Source organism: Notolepis coatsorum, assembly GCF_963971535.1.
Source record: "Notolepis coatsorum genome assembly, chromosome: 2".
Classification (NCBI taxonomy): Eukaryota; Metazoa; Chordata; class Actinopteri; order Aulopiformes; family Paralepididae; genus Notolepis; species Notolepis coatsorum.
The window spans coordinates 115,718,839-115,738,431 of NC_140166.1; the positions used below are offsets into that span (position 1 = coordinate 115,718,839).

The 19,593-nt window shown below is 42.2% G+C and overlaps 1 protein-coding gene across 1 annotated transcript in view; it reads left to right on the forward strand.

Annotated features, from left to right (window-relative positions):
- Positions 1-19,593, forward strand: part of LOC311223493 (neural-cadherin) — a gene marked incomplete at both ends in the record, with an annotated part of 1,556,546 nt that overhangs the window by 1,129,369 nt on the left and 407,584 nt on the right. The window contains 2 exon segments of the mRNA XM_084308277.1: positions 4,694-5,137; positions 6,211-6,541. Coding sequence (XP_084164403.1) covers positions 4,694-5,137; positions 6,211-6,541 — 775 coding nt within the window.

The window sequence follows — 19,593 nt, forward strand, 5'->3', positions numbered from 1 at the left end:
GGCTTGTACATGTTACTACTTACATTTTCACTCTGGTTGGATGCCAAACTTATTTTTGTTGTATTGTACTTGTGCTGTATGATGACAATACATTTTGATCTAATCTAATCTCATTTTGTGAGATTATATAACATATTATTATTATTATAATTCTGAGTCGCAAATCGCTGCTGCGCTACGGAGCGCGCGCCTGTGTATGTGCAGGATACAGTATCAGCTGCTGCATCGTTAATGAACTATATATTTATATGGAAGTCGTTAATCTATTCTTAGTCTATTTCACTTAAAGCGTGATTGGGTTATGCGGCAGGTGAGCCAGGAGGCTTAGTGAAGTATACTGTAAATACGAGCGCATGTGTGTGTGTGTGTGTGTGTGTGTGTGTGTGTGTGTGTGTGTGTGTGTGTGTGTGTGTGTGTGTGTGTGTGTGTGTGTGTGTGTGTGTGTGTGTGTGTGTGTGTGTGTGTGTGTGTGTGTGTGTGTGTGTGTGTGTGTGTGTAATGCTCAGATTCCTCATTGAGTCATGTCTATAAATGCACAACGTAATTGTCGTATTTATTATCATAATTATTTAATTCCGATGATTAATTAATCGACTTGAAGCAATCACCAACTATTTATCCCAAATGAAGCCTTTTATCACCTGTGCATTGTATGTTACTATTGATTTAAGATTCAAGATTGTTTATTGTTTATTTATGTGCACAGTTAAACAGACCGTTTGCCATACAATGAAAATCTTACTTTGCTAGTCCGCCCTTTACACTAAATCACACAAAATTAAATAAATAACAAGTTAAGTGCAATTTAATTTGCACTCTGGTTGGATGTTGTATTGTACTTGTGCTGTATGATGACAATACATTTTAATCTAATCGAATTGTGATCAGTCGCAAATCGGTTCTGCACTACCTGTTACAAGGATCAACACAGCAGAGATGCAATGCAGACCTCCTTATAATGAGCTGGCGGGGCGTGTCTGTATGCAAATGAGGATACACGTGAATGCGCCTGGAGATGTGAATGAGTGACGTCAGTTAATTCGAGTAGGGTATATCTGCAGAGCCACAGAGCCCAACGTCTGGGCGGGGCTTCGTGGCGTGGACGTGGCTTGAGGCGGGGCTTCGTGGCGTGGACGTGGCTTGTAGCATGGACCTGGCTTTGCACTACTGCGCATGCGGATGAGGGGGGGGGGCGCCAAACAGCCTGCAAACTACCTGGCGTTCTATCGCCATGCTCTAAGACAAACTCTAACCTTAACCAACTTCGAAAGAGTGCCTAAGCTTAACCAGTGTAGAAACAGGCGTCGGCCAATCAGAGAGCGTCTCCGAGAAATGCGGCTTGAGCCCCCCCCCCCCAGGTCCACGCCACGAATCCCCGCCCAGACGTTGGGCTCTGTGGCTCTGCAGATATATGCTATTGGTTAATTCAGCAGAGCACAGCTGCCAAAGTGTTTGACCATTTACGAAGAAGACCGTTTCACACGTTCAGGAATCCTGAAGGATTTCCGTAAATCTGTTAGTACGAAATTTTTACCAAGATATTTACCAAGGCACTTACAAACACGTTCGAGAATGAGGACCATTGTTACCGTCACTGGGACAGACTGGTTTCATTAGTCTACTTGATTGTGGACAAGCTAGCTGATATCCTATACAACTACTGACAAAAGCAGACGATACGTGTACACTAGGGCTGACCCCTATTAATCGATTAGTCGACTAATTGGTCGAAAGGAGCCGTAGTCGACTGGCCAACCTCTTAGTCAAATATATTAACACTTTGACTGCCTAAAAACGCTTTACAGCGTCATTGCTGGCCATGCTAAAGTTGCCGGGGGACGCTGTACAGTGTCCTTATATCAATATTTCAAAAATCTGGAATCGGATTCATATTCCCCCTCCGCTGGCCTGAGATTCACCAGCAGGACCCACTGAGCTCTCTGGCGGTTCAGGAGCGCCATCTGGTGGCCGATCGGCGCAAGCGCTTAACAGGAAGCGCAGTAGAGGTTGTGCTAGATGTCCGTATTGCTTCCGGCCACTCGGGATAGGTTCCGGCACTCTAGCTCGTCACTCTACATAGCGATCGATTGCCAATAACTCGATAAACAACATGATTTGGACGTATATACCATTATACAAGCTGGAGATGGACCGGGTAATAATATATCCCATAATGATAAAATTTCTACTCGACGATGATCGCCCAACGGCGCGCGGAGACTGGGGTGAGTTTCAGCGTGTAACGTTACCATCTTCGATACTAACTGCTTTTATCAACATTTGACCCACATTAGATGATTGGTATAACGCTGCCCACGGAATTATAAACGCCCCCTCGCCCATCCGGTCAACATCAGATGACGTGTAGTAACTTCTAGAAGTACGTCTAGTTGGAATTTTTTATATCGCGCTGATTGCCATCAAACTGTATTTCATCATCAATATAATGCATTTGGGGCTATATATCACGTTCTGGAGAAAGTTGCAGAAAGAGATGAAAACATACTTATACATTAGACCATACTTTACTATGAATATGTGAATGAAAAAGTTTAACGTTGCTACACAATGAACAATACATATAGGACTTTGAATGGGCCCTAATAATGGCAATGTAGCAAAGAGGAATGAAAGAGGATTTCACCCATCTAATGAACACACTAGACTAGACAAATATCAAGATGTATCCATCAGTGGACCAATTGCATGCTTTTGCAGAAGACAAGAAGCCTTCAGTCGACTCCTTCAGACATTAAGCACCCCCCACAGCCCGAATGGAATGATAAAAAATTAAATAAAAATACACATATGCACACTCATGCACACACATACGCACACTCATGCACATACATACAAATCCACACAAGCACATCCACACATACTGTAAGCACACACACACACACGCACACACACACGTGCGCACACACACACACACACACACACACACACACACACACACACACACACACACAAGCCTACCTTTGCAGCAGCAAAGGAAAGATAAACGTGTAACACTACAAACGACTGCAGATAGATTAAAGTTAGTCTACTAATAATATTTGCTTTATTATGCTAATATCGAGGCAGACACATGAGTCATGATAATCACAAAACAGGTTGGTTGAGCGTTTTTGTTGGCTTGGTCAGGCTTAACTCACTCTAACCTACCAGATAGTTACTCAAGTACTTTGACCTTGATTTTGATGGAACTTCAGAGACTCAAACATGGAGACACTGGACGTGAAGTGATCATTAGCTAGTAAATCACTGGAGACATAAGTCAACGCAGAGGACTTCCATGTAGACAGATGGATGGACGGACAGACACAGACACACAGACAGATAAACACAGACAGACAGAAAGATAGACATACATAGATACGTAGCAATCAATGAGTCATGTTTGTTTTTAAAGTATAGCTTAAAAACAGGCGACAGTGGCTCACGAGGTAGAGCCGTCTGTTAATTTGGATGTTCCCGGTTCGATTCCCACTCCTCCCAGGCAGCGTGTCGAAGTGTCCTTGAGCAAGACACTTAACCCCTAACTGCTCCTGATGAGCAGGTTGGCACCTTGCATGGTTGTCTCCGCCGTCAGTGTGTGCATGTGTGAGTGAATGAATCAAATGTGAGGAACAAATTGTAAAGCGCTTTGGATAAAAGCTGTTATATAAATGCAGCCATTTAGCCATTTATCTTTTACAAATCTCAGGTAACTTTCACACACCCATAGAAACCCTGTATGTGTTTCTCATCGTTGTGTGTGACATGCATTATGTCCTCTGGGAATATACTTGGGTGATACTTGGGTATGTGTTGTTGTGCTACTGTAATAGTCCATGCACTAATTTACCATTACTAAAGTAACACCAATAGGCATTGTAGCTACTGCATGATTTTGACCTGTAACCCTGTTATACCAGTACCAGTGTGTGCCTGCTAATTATGTCTGGAAGGCAGAGAAATGAAGAACATTAAAGTTCCTCCCCAGCATATGAGAGCCGTGGTTCTCAATGTGGAGTCTGGGGACCCCCAGGTGTCCTTTAGGGTGTTTCAGGAGATCCCTATAAAAATGGGCAATAATGTGGGTAGAGTGATGATTCTGATCATAGCGCTATCTCCTCTGGTATCTTCTTAACTACAGCTATATAATTATCAACTTAAATATCTTAAAAACAAAAGACATCTTCAAAGATTGGAGGTTCCTGAGATACAATTTTGACAAATGGGAATTCCGTGAGATAATGTGTACAAATAAGATATTATTTTATTGATCCCCTTGGGGAAATGCAGGTGTCACAGAGGAGAGGAGGGGTACAGGTAATAGAAGAAAGACATACATATAAATAAATATAGGTAATATTTTAATATATATATTTGTCTTAATGTAATTTAACCTTTATTTAACCAGGCAGGTCAATTAAGAACACGTTTGTATTTACAATGATGGCCTGGTGAGTGGACAAAGGGGCAAAATGGAAAAGGGAACAAAAAATATTATACAAATAAAATATAAAATATAAATTAATACAAAATCATAATAATACATTAATAAATAAATATAAAATAACAATCCAGATAAGACTACTGGACACAGACAATACATACATCACAGAGGTAGGGGAACTAATTATAATTACAAGGTATGTAAGAGAACAGTCAGTTAAAAGTTGTTTTCAACTTGTTCTTATTGTAGGTGGAAGACCTGGACTTCTCCAGTCTTCTCCAGTGTGTGGTGGAGGTAGAGGACTACAATGACCACACTCCGGTCTTCATCCCTCACTTCCTGTCCCTGGCCCCGCTACCCGAGGACGTCGCTGTGGGAACCAGCGTGGCGCAGCTGGCCGCCAGCGACTCCGACTCGGGCCTGAACCGCGACATCACCTACAGCCTCTCGGAGGAGTCCAACCCCGATGGGCTGTTCTCCATCGACCAATCGGGTCTTCTTGTCATCGCTCGGCCCCTGGACAGGGAGACGGCATCTCAGCATCATTTGGTTGTCCTGGCGACGGACCACGGAGTTCCACAGCTAACAGGCAGCGCCACGGTCCAACTGGCTCTGGTGGATGTGAACGACAACGGGCCAGCGTTTGAGGTGGTGTACGTTCCTGTGGTGCTGGAGAACATGCCTGGACCACAGGTAAGTCGAGCTGGATCTGTTGCTTTTATAATGTATGTACATAATGTGTAATGATCAATATTAGATATCCCTGATTCAATAATTTACATAAAAACATTTATATTGAATGATTGTCCGAAAACATAATGATCAGTAGACAATTTCTAAAGTTCAATATGATGACAAGTATGGATCCATACAAAAATACAAAAAAACTATATTCAATAGATAGTTGGTCCTATGGAGATTAAGTCTGAAATAGTTTAAAGGCAGAATGAGCGAGTGATGAGGAAAGGAGAGAGGGTTAGTGAGAAGTGGGAGACAAGGCCGTGAAATCATTTAGCCTCCTCACACAAAGAAAAAAGCGGGACCACAGTCATTACATTTAGGGATGCATAGGTCAACAAGAGGTTTAACATTCTTTAACAGATAAGATAGTAGGATGCCAGATGTTCCTCCTGGCTATTACCTTAGATGGGAACTTACAGACCTTTAACATTCCTGTGAGAGAAGCCTGTTTACTACGTAACGTCACATCACAGACTAAGCAGATGCAAAATACTAAATCCATGAAAAACTATATATAAAACATATAATTATGATATTGTCAGATGTGTAGAATTAACCTACTAACACGCTGGAGGGATGGATGGATTGATGGGTGGGTAGACAAATAAATTCACAAATGACGAATGATTTGATCCCCACCCAAACTATAAATGTTTGTTCTATTTGCCCTATTTTGTCCCACCCACTTTCACAGTCATTTCTGGTCATGGAACATTCTAAAGATGATCGCTAGTGTGGATATTCCTAAACCAAATAAATAATACATCTACAGTATATGGATGTCCTTGAATGAGCTAGCTAAAAGTGACTTGACGTTTTCATTCAAAATGTACGGACCTCGAAGGCTATTAGTATATCCCTTTCTAGATATTGTGTCACACGCACACAGGGAGGTGACATTACTAAAGTGGGAAGCTGGCAGCGTCCTTGTCAGCTAGAAACCAGATGAGTAGAGAGTTATTGGTGAGGTGAACGAATGAAGAATGAAAGAGCAAATCAGCAGCGCTCCTCTCTTCCCCCTCTAGGTGGTGAGGATGAACCAAACGTCAACTCTCCTCCACGCCGTCGACCCGGACTCTCCGGAAAACGGACCGCCGTTCCACTTCTCTGTCCCGGCCGAGTATCGCCATAGCAACGACTTCTACCTCCAGGACAACCTGAATGGCACGGCGACGCTAACGGCTCTGAGGATGTTCGATCGGGAGCGCCAGAAGGAGTTCGTCATTCCCATTATCATGAGTGACAGCGGCCACCCCACCAAGACGGCGACCAGCACGCTGACGGTAACCATTGGCGACCAGAATGACCACGGTCACCAGGCGGGAGAGAAAATGATTTTCATCAACAGCCACCGAGGTGAGAGGGTCATGCCATACGACTTAATTAATCAATAACCCAGGATTTTATTAGCTTCAATCATTGAATTCAATTGGCCTATATTTGGTACAGGGAACCAACCTTTAATTCCTTTTAAAAACAAAACTCTTGCTCCGCAAAGATGAGAAGAAATACAATCAAAGTGTTTATTTAAACCAGTAAGTATGAATATTACCTGTATATAATGTGACAAACCTGGTAGGGTACAGGCTCGGTTCAAATACAAACTAATTCGACTGTCCACACGAGCAATATCAATCAATACAAGTATTTATTGAATTCAGGGAAGAATCCAGAGGGAAAAAGCAATAGAATGGTTGTGATCTGGTCCGGGGGTCAAAAACACAAAACAGACTTGTAGACGGAAAAAGGGATTGTTCACAATTCAGGGTAGTCGTCCAGTCCAGGGTCAGTACACAAGGGGGAATCTCAGCCAGTCCAGGGTCCAGTACACAAAGAACACCTATCTCGCTTTCTCCTCACCTTTCCCTACCTCTCACCGTCACAACTCTGAATCTCAATCTCTCTCTCTCTATACCACAACTCCAACTCCTTACTCCGCTCAACTCAACGCTCACTATCCTAGTGTATTTTTTTAGAGTGGGTGTTGGAGTGTGTGCGTGTGAGATGTGTGTCAACTAATTATGCGCAGGTGTATTCTATCAGTACTAATCAGCTACCTAATTGAATCTACTCCTTTCGTGACGGACATATCTCCCGTCCTTCACTTATCCAAAGGAGGGGGGAGGATATCTGTCACAATAAAAACAAAGCTATGGAATAACATATCAATTATGAATCATTTGATCTCGCTCCGAGAGACAGCACATTCTCACTCTAGTGCCAACATCACACACTGCGAGAGAGAGAGAGAGAGAGAGAGAGAGAGAGAGAGAGAGAGAGAGAGAGAGAGAGAGAGAGAGAGAGAGAGAGAGAGAGAGAGAGAGAGAGAGAGAGAGAGAGAGAGAGAGAGAGAGAGAGAGAGAGAGAGAGAGAGAGAGAGAGAGAGAGAGAGAGAGAGAGAGAGAGAGAGAGAGAGAGAGAGAGAGAGAGAGAGAGAGAGAGAGAGAGAGAGAGAGAGAGAGAGAGAGAGAGAGAGAGAGAGCAGTTGGGAGGAATGGAGCAATGTTCTCAGAAGGTTTCACTCTGTTTTCACAAGTGTCACTATTAATGGTGAGTGAGTACAGTTATCATGCAGGAGTGCTGTATCTGTGTAGTTGGCTAACATTACACTAGTATTAAGCATTGTTGTGATGATGAAGAACTGTAAAGGTATCTGGTAGATGGATTTGTAGATGTGGATTTGTATTGAGAGAGAAAGGGGGCGATACATGAGTGGAGCTACTAAGTTGCACATCAAGCTAAATCAGCTTGAACTAAAACGTGTAGATATACCCAGCCAGTCAAAGAGAATAGCAGGATATACACTAACCCTAGCATAAATGTTCTCAAGCCCATATGATAGAGACGTCTTAAGCAGGGAAGAAGTCAGAATTCCTGAGAAATCAATAAAGGAGTTAGAAATTGTAACATGCACAGGGGTTGACATTAAGGTCTTAAAAGCATGAGCCCATTAGGCAAGTACAGGCGATGTTCTACTTGACTAAAGGCCATGTTCACTTGCCCGAAAAATGCAATTGTCCCAAAATCATCCATCATAAACTAAAATGTTTACAATTTAGCATGGTTTAGCATGTAGGGGGAAGGAAGCAGATTGGGTGTGCTCCCGGGTTATTAGATCAAAACTAGGCTTCTACTTTTAATTTCTATCTGAAAATCTTTCGATCTCTGTTTTAGTCTCTCTCATTAGTGTACATCGCATTTCATGCCAGCTCATTTGACATCTCAATTGATTTCAGTATTGCCAACTTTGACAGAGAAAATGACTATCCCTGATCAACATGGCGATGGCGTAGGGGACAAGCTAGCTAAACTCAGAAATGTCTTTATTGCCAAGTAAGCTTGCACATAAAAGGAATGTGTCTTTTGGTGCATCAACATTGGAGTGAGGATGGACTCGATGATGGCTGTGTAGAAGTGCACCATCATCGTCTTTGGCAGGTTGAATTTCTTCAGCTGTTGCAGGAAGAACATCCTCTGCTGTGCTTTTTTGACGAGGGTTATAGTTAGGGTTAGGGCTGGGTGATGGGGTGAGTGGGTGTAGTATCATCGATTCTGATACTCTGTTCTCTGTACTTGCATTGGTGTTAACCCAACTGTACCCTTCTTGGCAGAAATGGAGGTCCAGACATGCGCTCCTGAATTGTGGCAGTTTATTAACAGAAGCAGACGATGGCTGCTTTGTAAAAACTCTTGCTGTTGCTCAAAAACACTGGATGGTTACAATAACTCAAGGTTTGCATTGTATCTCCAAACTACTGTTACAAGAATGTTCATTGGTTGGTGAGCACCGTCGTCCGTGATCTCCTTCTGTGTGTAGCGCAGCAGATGAGCAGATATGTAGAGTGGTTGAGGCTTTGTTCAAAATCTTCTTCTGCATCTCAATCATCGCCTTCATTCATCTGCCCCTCACAGTCTTGGGGCCGCAGTTATAAAGGCCCAGATTGCAGAGTGATGACATCACAGAAAGTGACATCACAACCGGTTTTCCTCCAATCTCCAAACAGCTATTTTGAATTTGAAATGTAGGCGTGACTTAACGGCTCTGCTTAAGACAGCATTTCTTACCAAATCATTGTAAGGCCTAAATCATTGTTACTATTATAGTTGCCAAACCTGATACATAGATATTAATTAATGTCTTTCAGAGACGCACATGTCAACATAAGTTGTTACCAGAATATACCAGATTACAACATAATGCTTAAAAGTCTTTGTTCTCATTTCATGGTATACACGCATTTGACTTACTCCAGTTCTACACCTAGATTTCTTAAAACAGAGCTTTTCTAAATAATTATATTAACTGATACTAATTTAACCAATAGCAATGGGTACTCAACTCAAACATCAGTTCAATTATATCAAAAGACAAAATAAACAAATCATGTCATTTTTCATCAAAAGGTTTATCTTTGAAGTAACCATGGACTTAGTGAACTCTGACTAATATTACACCACATAGTGTGTATTGTTTGTACCTTTGATGTACTTTGAAGATTTATTACTTTAAGTTATTTCCTAAAAGACTTATTCAATCAGCAGCTCAAGCCATGTGTTATTTCATGATTAGATTTTGAATGATTTCCGAGATCAGCTGTCTGCCCCCACAACAGCTGTGGACATTGCTGTTTATCACTTCCATGTTACTTTAAATGCTATCCTTGTGTCCTGGCCGACCCATTGTTCTTAGCCATCGGGGGTGACTCCCCTCTGTTCTCGATTCCTTTGAGGCTGGGCTAGGTGTTTAAAGTAATCAAGACATTCAAATTTGTTTCTATTCTCTTACTTTGGTTGCTTAGTAACTAAGTGTTGTGATATCTTCATCCATTGTCACAGTATTTAAATGAATCATGTTTCCCTGTGAGTTCCTGTGAGACTTCCTGACTCAGCAGTTCAATTATTGACACAGCTCTGTCAGTGGTCACAAGAAGATCTACAATAACCATCTAAGGATATGTATATTTGTCCCAAAAATATACTACATGGGGCTGGAGTCTTTCTGTAGTCCACAACCAGGAGCAGGGGCGGACCTTCCTACAGGCGATATAGGCGGTCGCCTAGAGCGCCACCCAGAGGGGGGCGCAAAAAAAAAAAAAAAAAAAAAAATGTAATTCCTTTTTTTATTTTTTTTTTTTTTTTTTTTTTTTTTAATTTTTTTCTCTGTGCAGTTTTGGCGCCCCCCTCTATATCTGCAACCATTATTTTTACATAAAAAAAATTCTAACATAAGGGAAAATGAGCCAAAAATCTAAAACGGTTGGTCGGTCTGAGCCTCAGCTTTAGGTGTTCACAGTCAGAACATGCTAGAGAGCTGTGCATTGATGGGTATCGGTCAAGTGTTTATAGAATTGAGCGTTGAGGAAAGAAAGACTAACGTTAGAGAACTATGAAGAGGCAGTGGTGAATCTCGCCTAGGGCGCCAAATGTGCTAGGTCCGCCCCTGACCAGGATCATTGAGCTCCAGGTTGTTCTGGCTGCATCAGGTCACCAGATGGTCAATCTCCCACATGTAGTCAGACTCATCCCCACCAGAGAGGAGTCCAATGAGGGTGGTGTCGTCCGTGAACTTGACAGACTGGTGACTGGAGGTGCAGCTGTTGGTGTACAAGGAGACGAGAAGAGGGAAAAGAACACAACCTTGGGGGAAACCCGTGCTGATAGTCCGGGAGTTGGAGATGTGTTTTTCCAGTCTCATGTGCTGCCTCCTGTCAGACAGGAAGTCTGCATTTGAAACCTCTTTCTAATATACTGACGGAGATTACAGCTACTGCTTCCCATGCCCAGAGACTGACGGAGGTGGACACAGCTCTCTCAGACCACAGCAACCTCTCTGAAGATGACCTGTTCCTGTCTATCATCTGAAAACAAGCAGCTTAAAGGAAGGAACACATCAGCATTATGGTAAATGCACTTACAGTCTTCTCCAGAGTCAGACAAGAAGATATACTGTATACCAATTTTGTGGAATTTTGTTCAGTGGAAAGCTATTCTGCTGCAAGCTAGCCTAGTTTAGCAAAGATTGATGGATATGAACCAGCTAGCCTAGGTGTTGGCCAAAAACACCTCTCCCAGAGTTTTAATCTAGGCTAGTGGTCCTTAAGTGCTAAACTAGGCGAGGAGAGGAAATTGGTATCTATCGTCTTGTCTGACTCTGGAGAAGACTGTAAGCACATTTACCATAATGTTGTAATTTTCCTTCAAAGACAATACTGATGATTTGGAATTGCGCTCCTGGCAAAATAATCTCTCCATAATCAGGATCCCTGAAGGAGTTCATGACAGATTTTCCCTTTTTTTACTCTCCTCATAATATTGGTCCACCCCATGCTATGGAGGGTCAGTCTAACATCAGACTGAGGGTGTCCATCATCACATTCTCTGTGTAGAATATAGAACACAGCAACTCTGTGTAGAATATCTGGATGATAGAAGGGTCTTTGACACTCCAGAAGAAGCACAGGCCTATGACCACAGATATCTCGTTTTAAGAGACAAACATCTTGTTCAACGTGACTGAACTGAACTGAATGTTTGAGCTCTGTGCCTTGTGATGTGGGACATGTCATTTTGAAATATCCAGTTTGGTTTTCCTGCCCAGCAACTGTCTCTGTGGACTGAATCATCGCTTTCCAGCACACGGATGTTGTGCCTGACATTGACGTTCCTTTAATTAAGTCACTGATTGAGTCACTACTGTCCAGTCCGCAGACCTCTGACATGGATTCATGCTTCTTCCAACTCCGCAACATCAGTAAAATAAAACCAATCCTTTCACCCGTCGACCTGGTAACAGTAGTCAATGCATTCATCACATCACGCCTTGACTACTGCAATGCCCTCTACACCAGCATCAGTCAGGCAGCCATGTCCCGCCTCAAAATGGCCCAGCACTCTGCAGCTAGGTTCCTTACCGGCACCAGAAAGAAAGAGCACATCACACCAGTCCTAGCCTCCCTACACTGGCTCCCAGTCCCACTTAGAATAGATTTCAAAATCCTCCTCCTCACCTTCAAGGCACTAACGGGTGCAGCACCCCTATACATCACCGAGCTCATCACCCCCTACGCAGCACCCAGGTCACTAAGATCCTCCAACCAGGCCCGGCCGGTCCCCCCCGCACCAGACTAAAAAAGAGAGGCGATCGCTCCTTCAAGGCCGTAGCCCCCAAACTATGGAACCAGCTTCCCCTGGAGATTCGATCTGCCCCTACACTGGAGACATTTAAGGCCCGTTTAAAAACCCACTTTTATTCACCGGAAGCAGCGCCTATCCTCGACGAAGCGCCGTCGCTCCTCGTCAGTGAGCGACAGCGCCCCCGAGCTGCATGGGTTCATCACACAGTGGCTCACTCGTGTAATGCAGAGAGATGTCGACACTGGTAGAAGAAGGGACACGTACCTGAGCCGCTGTTCCTCGCTCACGTTCCCTCTCCCGATGTCGATTGTCCATGCGGATGGCCATGGTGATGATCTCATCCAAGTGCTCCGGCAACTCACGTACGGAGAGCTCGTCTCTCATCCGCACGGAGAGCCCCTGAACAAACAACACACAGGGGATCTCTGGCCAAGCTGCCTCCCGGGCCACGATCCTGAATTCAATGGCGTAATCTGCAACATTACGGAGGCCTTGCCGGCAGGCGAGGAGCTGCCCCCCGGCCTCATAAATAGAGAGAACTCGGGAAGTATCAAAGATTCTTCTCAACTCCCCGGTAAAGGCGTCCACATTGCTGCAGATTACTGACCCATTCTCCCATTCGGCCGTAGCCCAGGAAAGCGGTGGGCCAGAAAGGAGGGTAATGATGTATGCAACCTGGGAAATAGCAGAGGGGAATGAGCATGGCTGCAACTGGAACACGAGTGAGCACTGGGTGATGAATTCCCTGCACCCCTCCGGTGCTCCCGCGTAGCGGCCCGGCGGTGATAGCCATGGCTCCCAGACCTCTTCCTGGATCCCGAGAGCTCCACGATCTCTCCTGCCGCCGACAGCCGCTCCCTCCGGCGCCGCCTCAGCTGCCGCCGTCCTCGCCTCAGCCACCTCGGTACTGGCCCTCTGGGCCGCGGCCAGCACCGAACTCACCGTCTCCTGAGAGGAAATGGTGAGTCCTCCCAGTCGAACCAGCTCGGCGCTGACCTGTTGTTGTCGCTCAGACACTTGCCCCAGAGATTTCTCCAGTTTCCGGTGCATTTCTGCAAAAGCCTCCATGGAACCTTTGGCGGTCGGATCTTCTGTTGCGGCGGAGACAGGTAGGTTCCAGTTGTGGAGCAATAAGTAGAAGCAGAGAGGGTTTTTACTCATTAGCGGTGGTTCGCTTTATTTGTAGAACGGTACACCTAGAGTAATTCCAACAGGTAGTAACACTGACGCGGGGCGTCTAGGAGAGAAAGATAATAATGATAACAATAATGACAGCAACGTCCAGTGTCTGCGGTACCGCCGTGTACCTTGCAGGAGAGTGAGAAGATCCGACAACTGGAAGCAGAAAGACAGGGGTTAAATAAGACCACATTCCAGACATACCAAGCGTACCACGTGACAACCAATCAGGAGACCCAAACAATAAGTGACAAGTGACAGGGAGACAAGTGACAGGGAAGCCAAGTGACAGGTGTCAGAATGGTGGGTGACCCTCAGGGGGTCCTACTAATCACCCCAAAGTACCAGAAAATACCAGAAAATACCAGAAACTACCCCAAAATACCCCAAAGTATACCCCAAAATACCAGAAACTACCCCAAAATACCCCCAAGTATACCCCAAAATACCAGAAACGACCCCAAAATACCCCAAAATACCAGAAAATACCAGAAACTACCCCAAAATACCCCAAAGTATACCCCAAAATACCAGAAACTACCCCAAAATACCCCAAAATACCAGAAAATACCAGAAAATACCAGAAAATACCAGAAACGACCCCAAAATACCCCAAAGTATACCCCAAAATACCAGAAACTACCCCAAAATACCCCAAAGTACCAGAAAATACCAGAAAATACCAGAAACTACCCCAAAATACCCCAAAGTATACCCCAAAATACCAGAAACTACCCCAAAATACCCCAAAGTATACCCCAAAATACCAGAAACGACCCCAAAATACCCCAAAATACCAGAAAATACCAGAAACTACCCCAAAATACCCCAAAGTATACCCCAAAATACCAGAAACTACCCCAAAATACCCCAAAATACCAGAAAATACCAGAAAATACCAGAAAATACCAGAAACAACCCCAAAATACCCCAAAGTATACCCCAAAATACCAGAAACTACCCCAAAATACCCCAAAATACCCCAAAATACCAGAAAATACCAGAAACTACCCCAAAATACCACAAAGTATACCCCAAAATACCAGAAACTACCCCAAAATACCCCAAAATACCAGAAAATACCAGAAACTACCAGAAACTACCCCAAAATACCCCAAAGTATACCCCAAAATACCAGAAACTACCCCAAAATACCCCAAAATACCAGGAAATACCAGAAAATACCAGAAACTACCCCAAAATACCCCAAAGTATACCCCAAAATACCAGAAACGACCCCAAAATACCCCAAAATACCAGAAAATACCAGAAAATACCAGAAACTACCCCAAAATACCCCAAAGTATACCCCAAAATACCAGAAACTACCCCAAAATACCAGAAAATACCAGAAACTACCAGAAACTACCCCAAAATACCCCAAAGTATACCCCAAAATACCAGAAACTACCCCAAAATACCCCAAAATACCAGAAAATACCAGAAACTACCAGAAACTACCCCAAAATACCCCAAAGTATACCCCAAAATACCAGAAACTACCCCAAAATACCCCAAAATACCAGGAAATACCAGCAAATACCAGAAACGACCCCAAAATACCCCAAAGTATACCCCAAAATACCAGAAACTACCCCAAAATACCCCAAAATACCCCAAAGTATACCCCAAAGTACCAGAAAATACCAGAAAATACCCCAAAATACCCCAAAGTACCCCAAATAGTGTGTAATAGTGTAATAGTGTAATAGTAGTAATAGTGTGTAATATTGTAATAGTGTGTAATAGTGTAATAGTGTAATAGTGTGTAATAGTGTAATAGTGTGTAATAGTGTAATAGTGTGTAATAGTGTAATAGTGTAATAGTGTGTAATAGTGTAATAGTGTGTAATAGTGTGTAATAGTGTAATAGTGTGTAATAGTGGGTAAAAGTGTAATAGTGTGTAATAGTGTGTAAAAGTGTAATAGTGTGATAGTGTAATAGTGTAATAGTGTGTAATAGTGTAATAGTGTGTAATAGTGTGTAAAAGTGTGTAAAAGTGTGCTAGTGTGCTAGTGTATTAGTGTAATAGTGTGTAATAGTGTGTAATAGTGTAATAGTGTAATAGTGTGTAATAGTGTAATAGTGTAATAGTGTAATAGTGTAATAGTGTGTAATAGTGTAATAGTGTGTAATAGTGTAATAGTGTGTAATAGTGTAATAGTGTGTAATAGTGTGTAATAGTGTAATAGTGTGCTAGTGTAATAGTGTAATAGTGTGTAATAGTGTAATAGTGTGATAGTGTAATAGTGTGTAATAGTGTAATAGTGTGTAATAGTGTAAGTGTGTAATAGTGTAATAGTGTAATAGTGTGTAATAGTGTAATAGTGTAATAGTGTGTAATAGTGTGCGTGTGTGTGTGCGTGTGTGTGTGCGCGCGTGTGTGTGCGTGTGCGTGTGTGTGTGTGTACGTGTGTGTGTGTGTGTCTGGGTCTCTAGCACTCAAGATGGATTCCAACTTGTATGGCATCTTGATGGAGGAGCTGTGGAACAAGGGAAACCAACCAGGGGGGGAGAGAGAGGGGGAGAGAGAGATAGAGAGAGAGAAAGAGAGAGAGAGAGAGAGAGAGAGAGAGAGAGAGAGAGGGGGGGGGAGATGGAGAGAGAGAAGGGAGATAGAGGGAGATGGAGAGAGAGAGAGAGGGGGGGGGGGATAAAGAGAGAGAGAAGGGGGATAGAGGGAGATGGAGAGAGAGAATGGGGATAGAGGGAGATGGAGAGAGAGAAGGGGGAGAGAGAGAACGGGGAGAGATAGAGAGAAGAAGGGAGAGAGAGGGAGGGAGGGAGAGAGAAAGATGGATAGAGAGAGAGAGAGAGGGGGGAGATGGAGAGAGAGAGAAGGGGGAGAGAGGGAGATGGAGAGAGAGAATGGGGATAGAGGGAGATGGAGAGAGAGAAGGGGGAGAGAGAGGAAGAGAGAGAAGAAGGAGAGAGAGGGAGGGAGGGAGAGAGAAAGATGGATAGAGAGAGAGAGAGGGAGAAGAGGGGGAGAATGAGCTATTTATATAGCTCTTTTATCCAAAGCGCTTTACAATTTATGCCTCACATTCACTCACACACCGACGGTGGAGGCGACCATGCCAAGTGCCAATCTGCTCACCGGGAGGAGCAGGGCTTAAGTGTCTTGCTCAAGGACACTCGGACACGCCGCCGGGAGGAGCCGGAATCGAACCGGGAATCTTCTGATTAACCAGACGAGCGCTCGGCTCTACCTCCTGAGCCCTCTACGTTTTTTATGTCTCACTCTTTGTCTCACTAAACCTTTACTGCGTTAATCCCTTCCTGGACGCAGCCAGAGTACAGAGTGCCTCAGTCACTACAGCCATAATGTGGAGACACACACACACACACACACGCACACGCGAACACACACACACACACACACGCACACACACACACGCACACTATTACACACTATTACACTATTACACACTATTACACTATTACACACTATTACACTATTACACTATTACACACTATTACACTATTACACTATTACACACTATTACACTATCACACTATTACACTATTACACACTATTACACTATTACACTAGCACACTATTACACTATTACACACTATTACACAATATTACACTATTACACTATTACACACTATTACACTATTACACTATTACACACTATTACACACTATTACACTATTACACACTATTACACAAAATTACACTATTACACTATTACACACTATTACACTATTACACACTATTACACACTATTACACTATTACACTATTACACTATTACACACTATTACACTATTACACACTATTACACTACACTATTACACACTATTACACTATTACACACTATTACACTATTACACACTATTACACTATTACACACTATTACACACTATTACACACTATTACACACTATTACACTATTACACTAGCACACTATTACACTTTTACACACTATTACACACTATTACACTATTACACACTATTACACTAGCACACTATTACACTTCTACACACTATTACACACTATTACACTATCACACTATTACACACTATTACACTATTACACACTATTACACTATTACACACTATTACACTATTACACTATTACACACTATTACACTATTACACACTATTACACTATTACACACTATCACACTATTACACTATTACACACTATTACACTATTACACACTATTACTACTATTACACTATTACACACTATTACACTATTACACTATTACACACTATTACACACTATTACACACTATTACACTATTACACAAAATTACACTATTACACTAACACACTATTACACTATTACACACTATTACACACTATTACACACTATTACACACTATTACACACTATTACACTATTACACTATTACACTATTACACACTATTACACTATTACACACTATTACACTACACTATTACACACTATTACACTATTACACACTATTACACTATTACACACTATTACACTATTACACACTATTACACACTATTACACACTATTACACACTATTACACTATTACACTAGCACACTATTACACTTTTACACACTATTACACACTATTACACTATTACACACTATTACACTAGCACACTATTACACTTCTACACACTATTACACACTATTACACTATTACACACTATTACACTATCACACTATTACACACTATTACACTATTACACACTATTACACTATTACACACTATTACACTATTACACTATTACACACTATTACACTATTACACACTATTACACTATTACACACTATCACACTATTACACTATTACACACTATTACACTATTACACACTATTACTACTATTACACTATTACACTATTACACACTATTTGGGGTACTTTGGGGTATTTTGGGGTATTTTCTGGTATTTTCTGGTACTTTGGGGTATACTTTGGGGTATTTTGGGGTATTTTCTGGTACTTTGGGGTATACTTTGGGGTACTTTGGGGGTATTTTTGGGGTATTTTGGGGTATTTTCTGGTATTTTCTGGTACTTTGGGGTATACTTTGGGGTATTTTAGGGTATTTTGGGGTAGTTTCTGGTATTTTGGGGTATACTTTGGGGTATTTTGGGGTAGTTTCTTGTATTTTCTGGTATTTTCTGGTATTTTGGGTAGGGATGCTCGATATTGGCTTTTTTACCGATACCGATATTCTGATATTGTCCAACTCTTAATTTCGATACCGATACCGATATCAACCGATACCGATATATGCAGGGTTTCCCCCCAAAAAAACGGAATAATTTCAGGTAACTAATAATTTCACTGGATGCATTCAAAAGGCTTTCTAAATGTAAGCATTATCTGTGCAAAATATGATAATTAAAAAAGTAAAAATTAACATTACATATCTCTTGTTGTTGTATTAAACCAACATGCATACTTTTGACAATAAATAAAATAAGAATTGGTTCTTACTTGCTTGCCTGGGTAAATAAAGGTTAAAAAAAAAAAAAAAAATTGTTATTGTTTTTTTTTTTTTTTTTTTTTTACCGATACCGATATTTTCCGATATCACATTTTACTGCCGATATCGGCCGATAATATCGGTCGGCCGATAATATCGGACATCCCTAATTTTGGGGTATTTTGGGGTAGTTTCTGGTATTTTGGGGTATACTTTGGGGTATTTTGGGGTAGTTTCTGGTATTTTCTGGTATTTTGGGGTAGTTTCTGGTATTTTGGGGTATACTTTGGGGTATTTTGGGGTAGTTTCTTGTATTTTCTGGTATTTTGGGGTATTTTGGGGTAGTTTCTGGTATTTTGGGGTATACTTTGGGGTATTTTGGGGTAGTTTCTGGTATTTTCTGGTATTTTCTGGTATTTTGGGGTAGTTTCTGGTATTTTGGGGTATACTTTGGGGTATTTTGGTGTAGTTTCTGGTATTTTGGGGTATACTTTGGGGTATTTTGGGGTAGTTTCTGGTATTTTCTGGTATTTTCTGGTATTTTGGGGTATTTTGGGGTCGTTTCTGGTATTTTGGGGTATACTTTGGGGTATTTTGGGGTCGTTTCTGGTATTTTCTGGTATTTTGGGGTAGTTTCTGGTATTTTGGGGTATACTTTGGGGTATTTTTG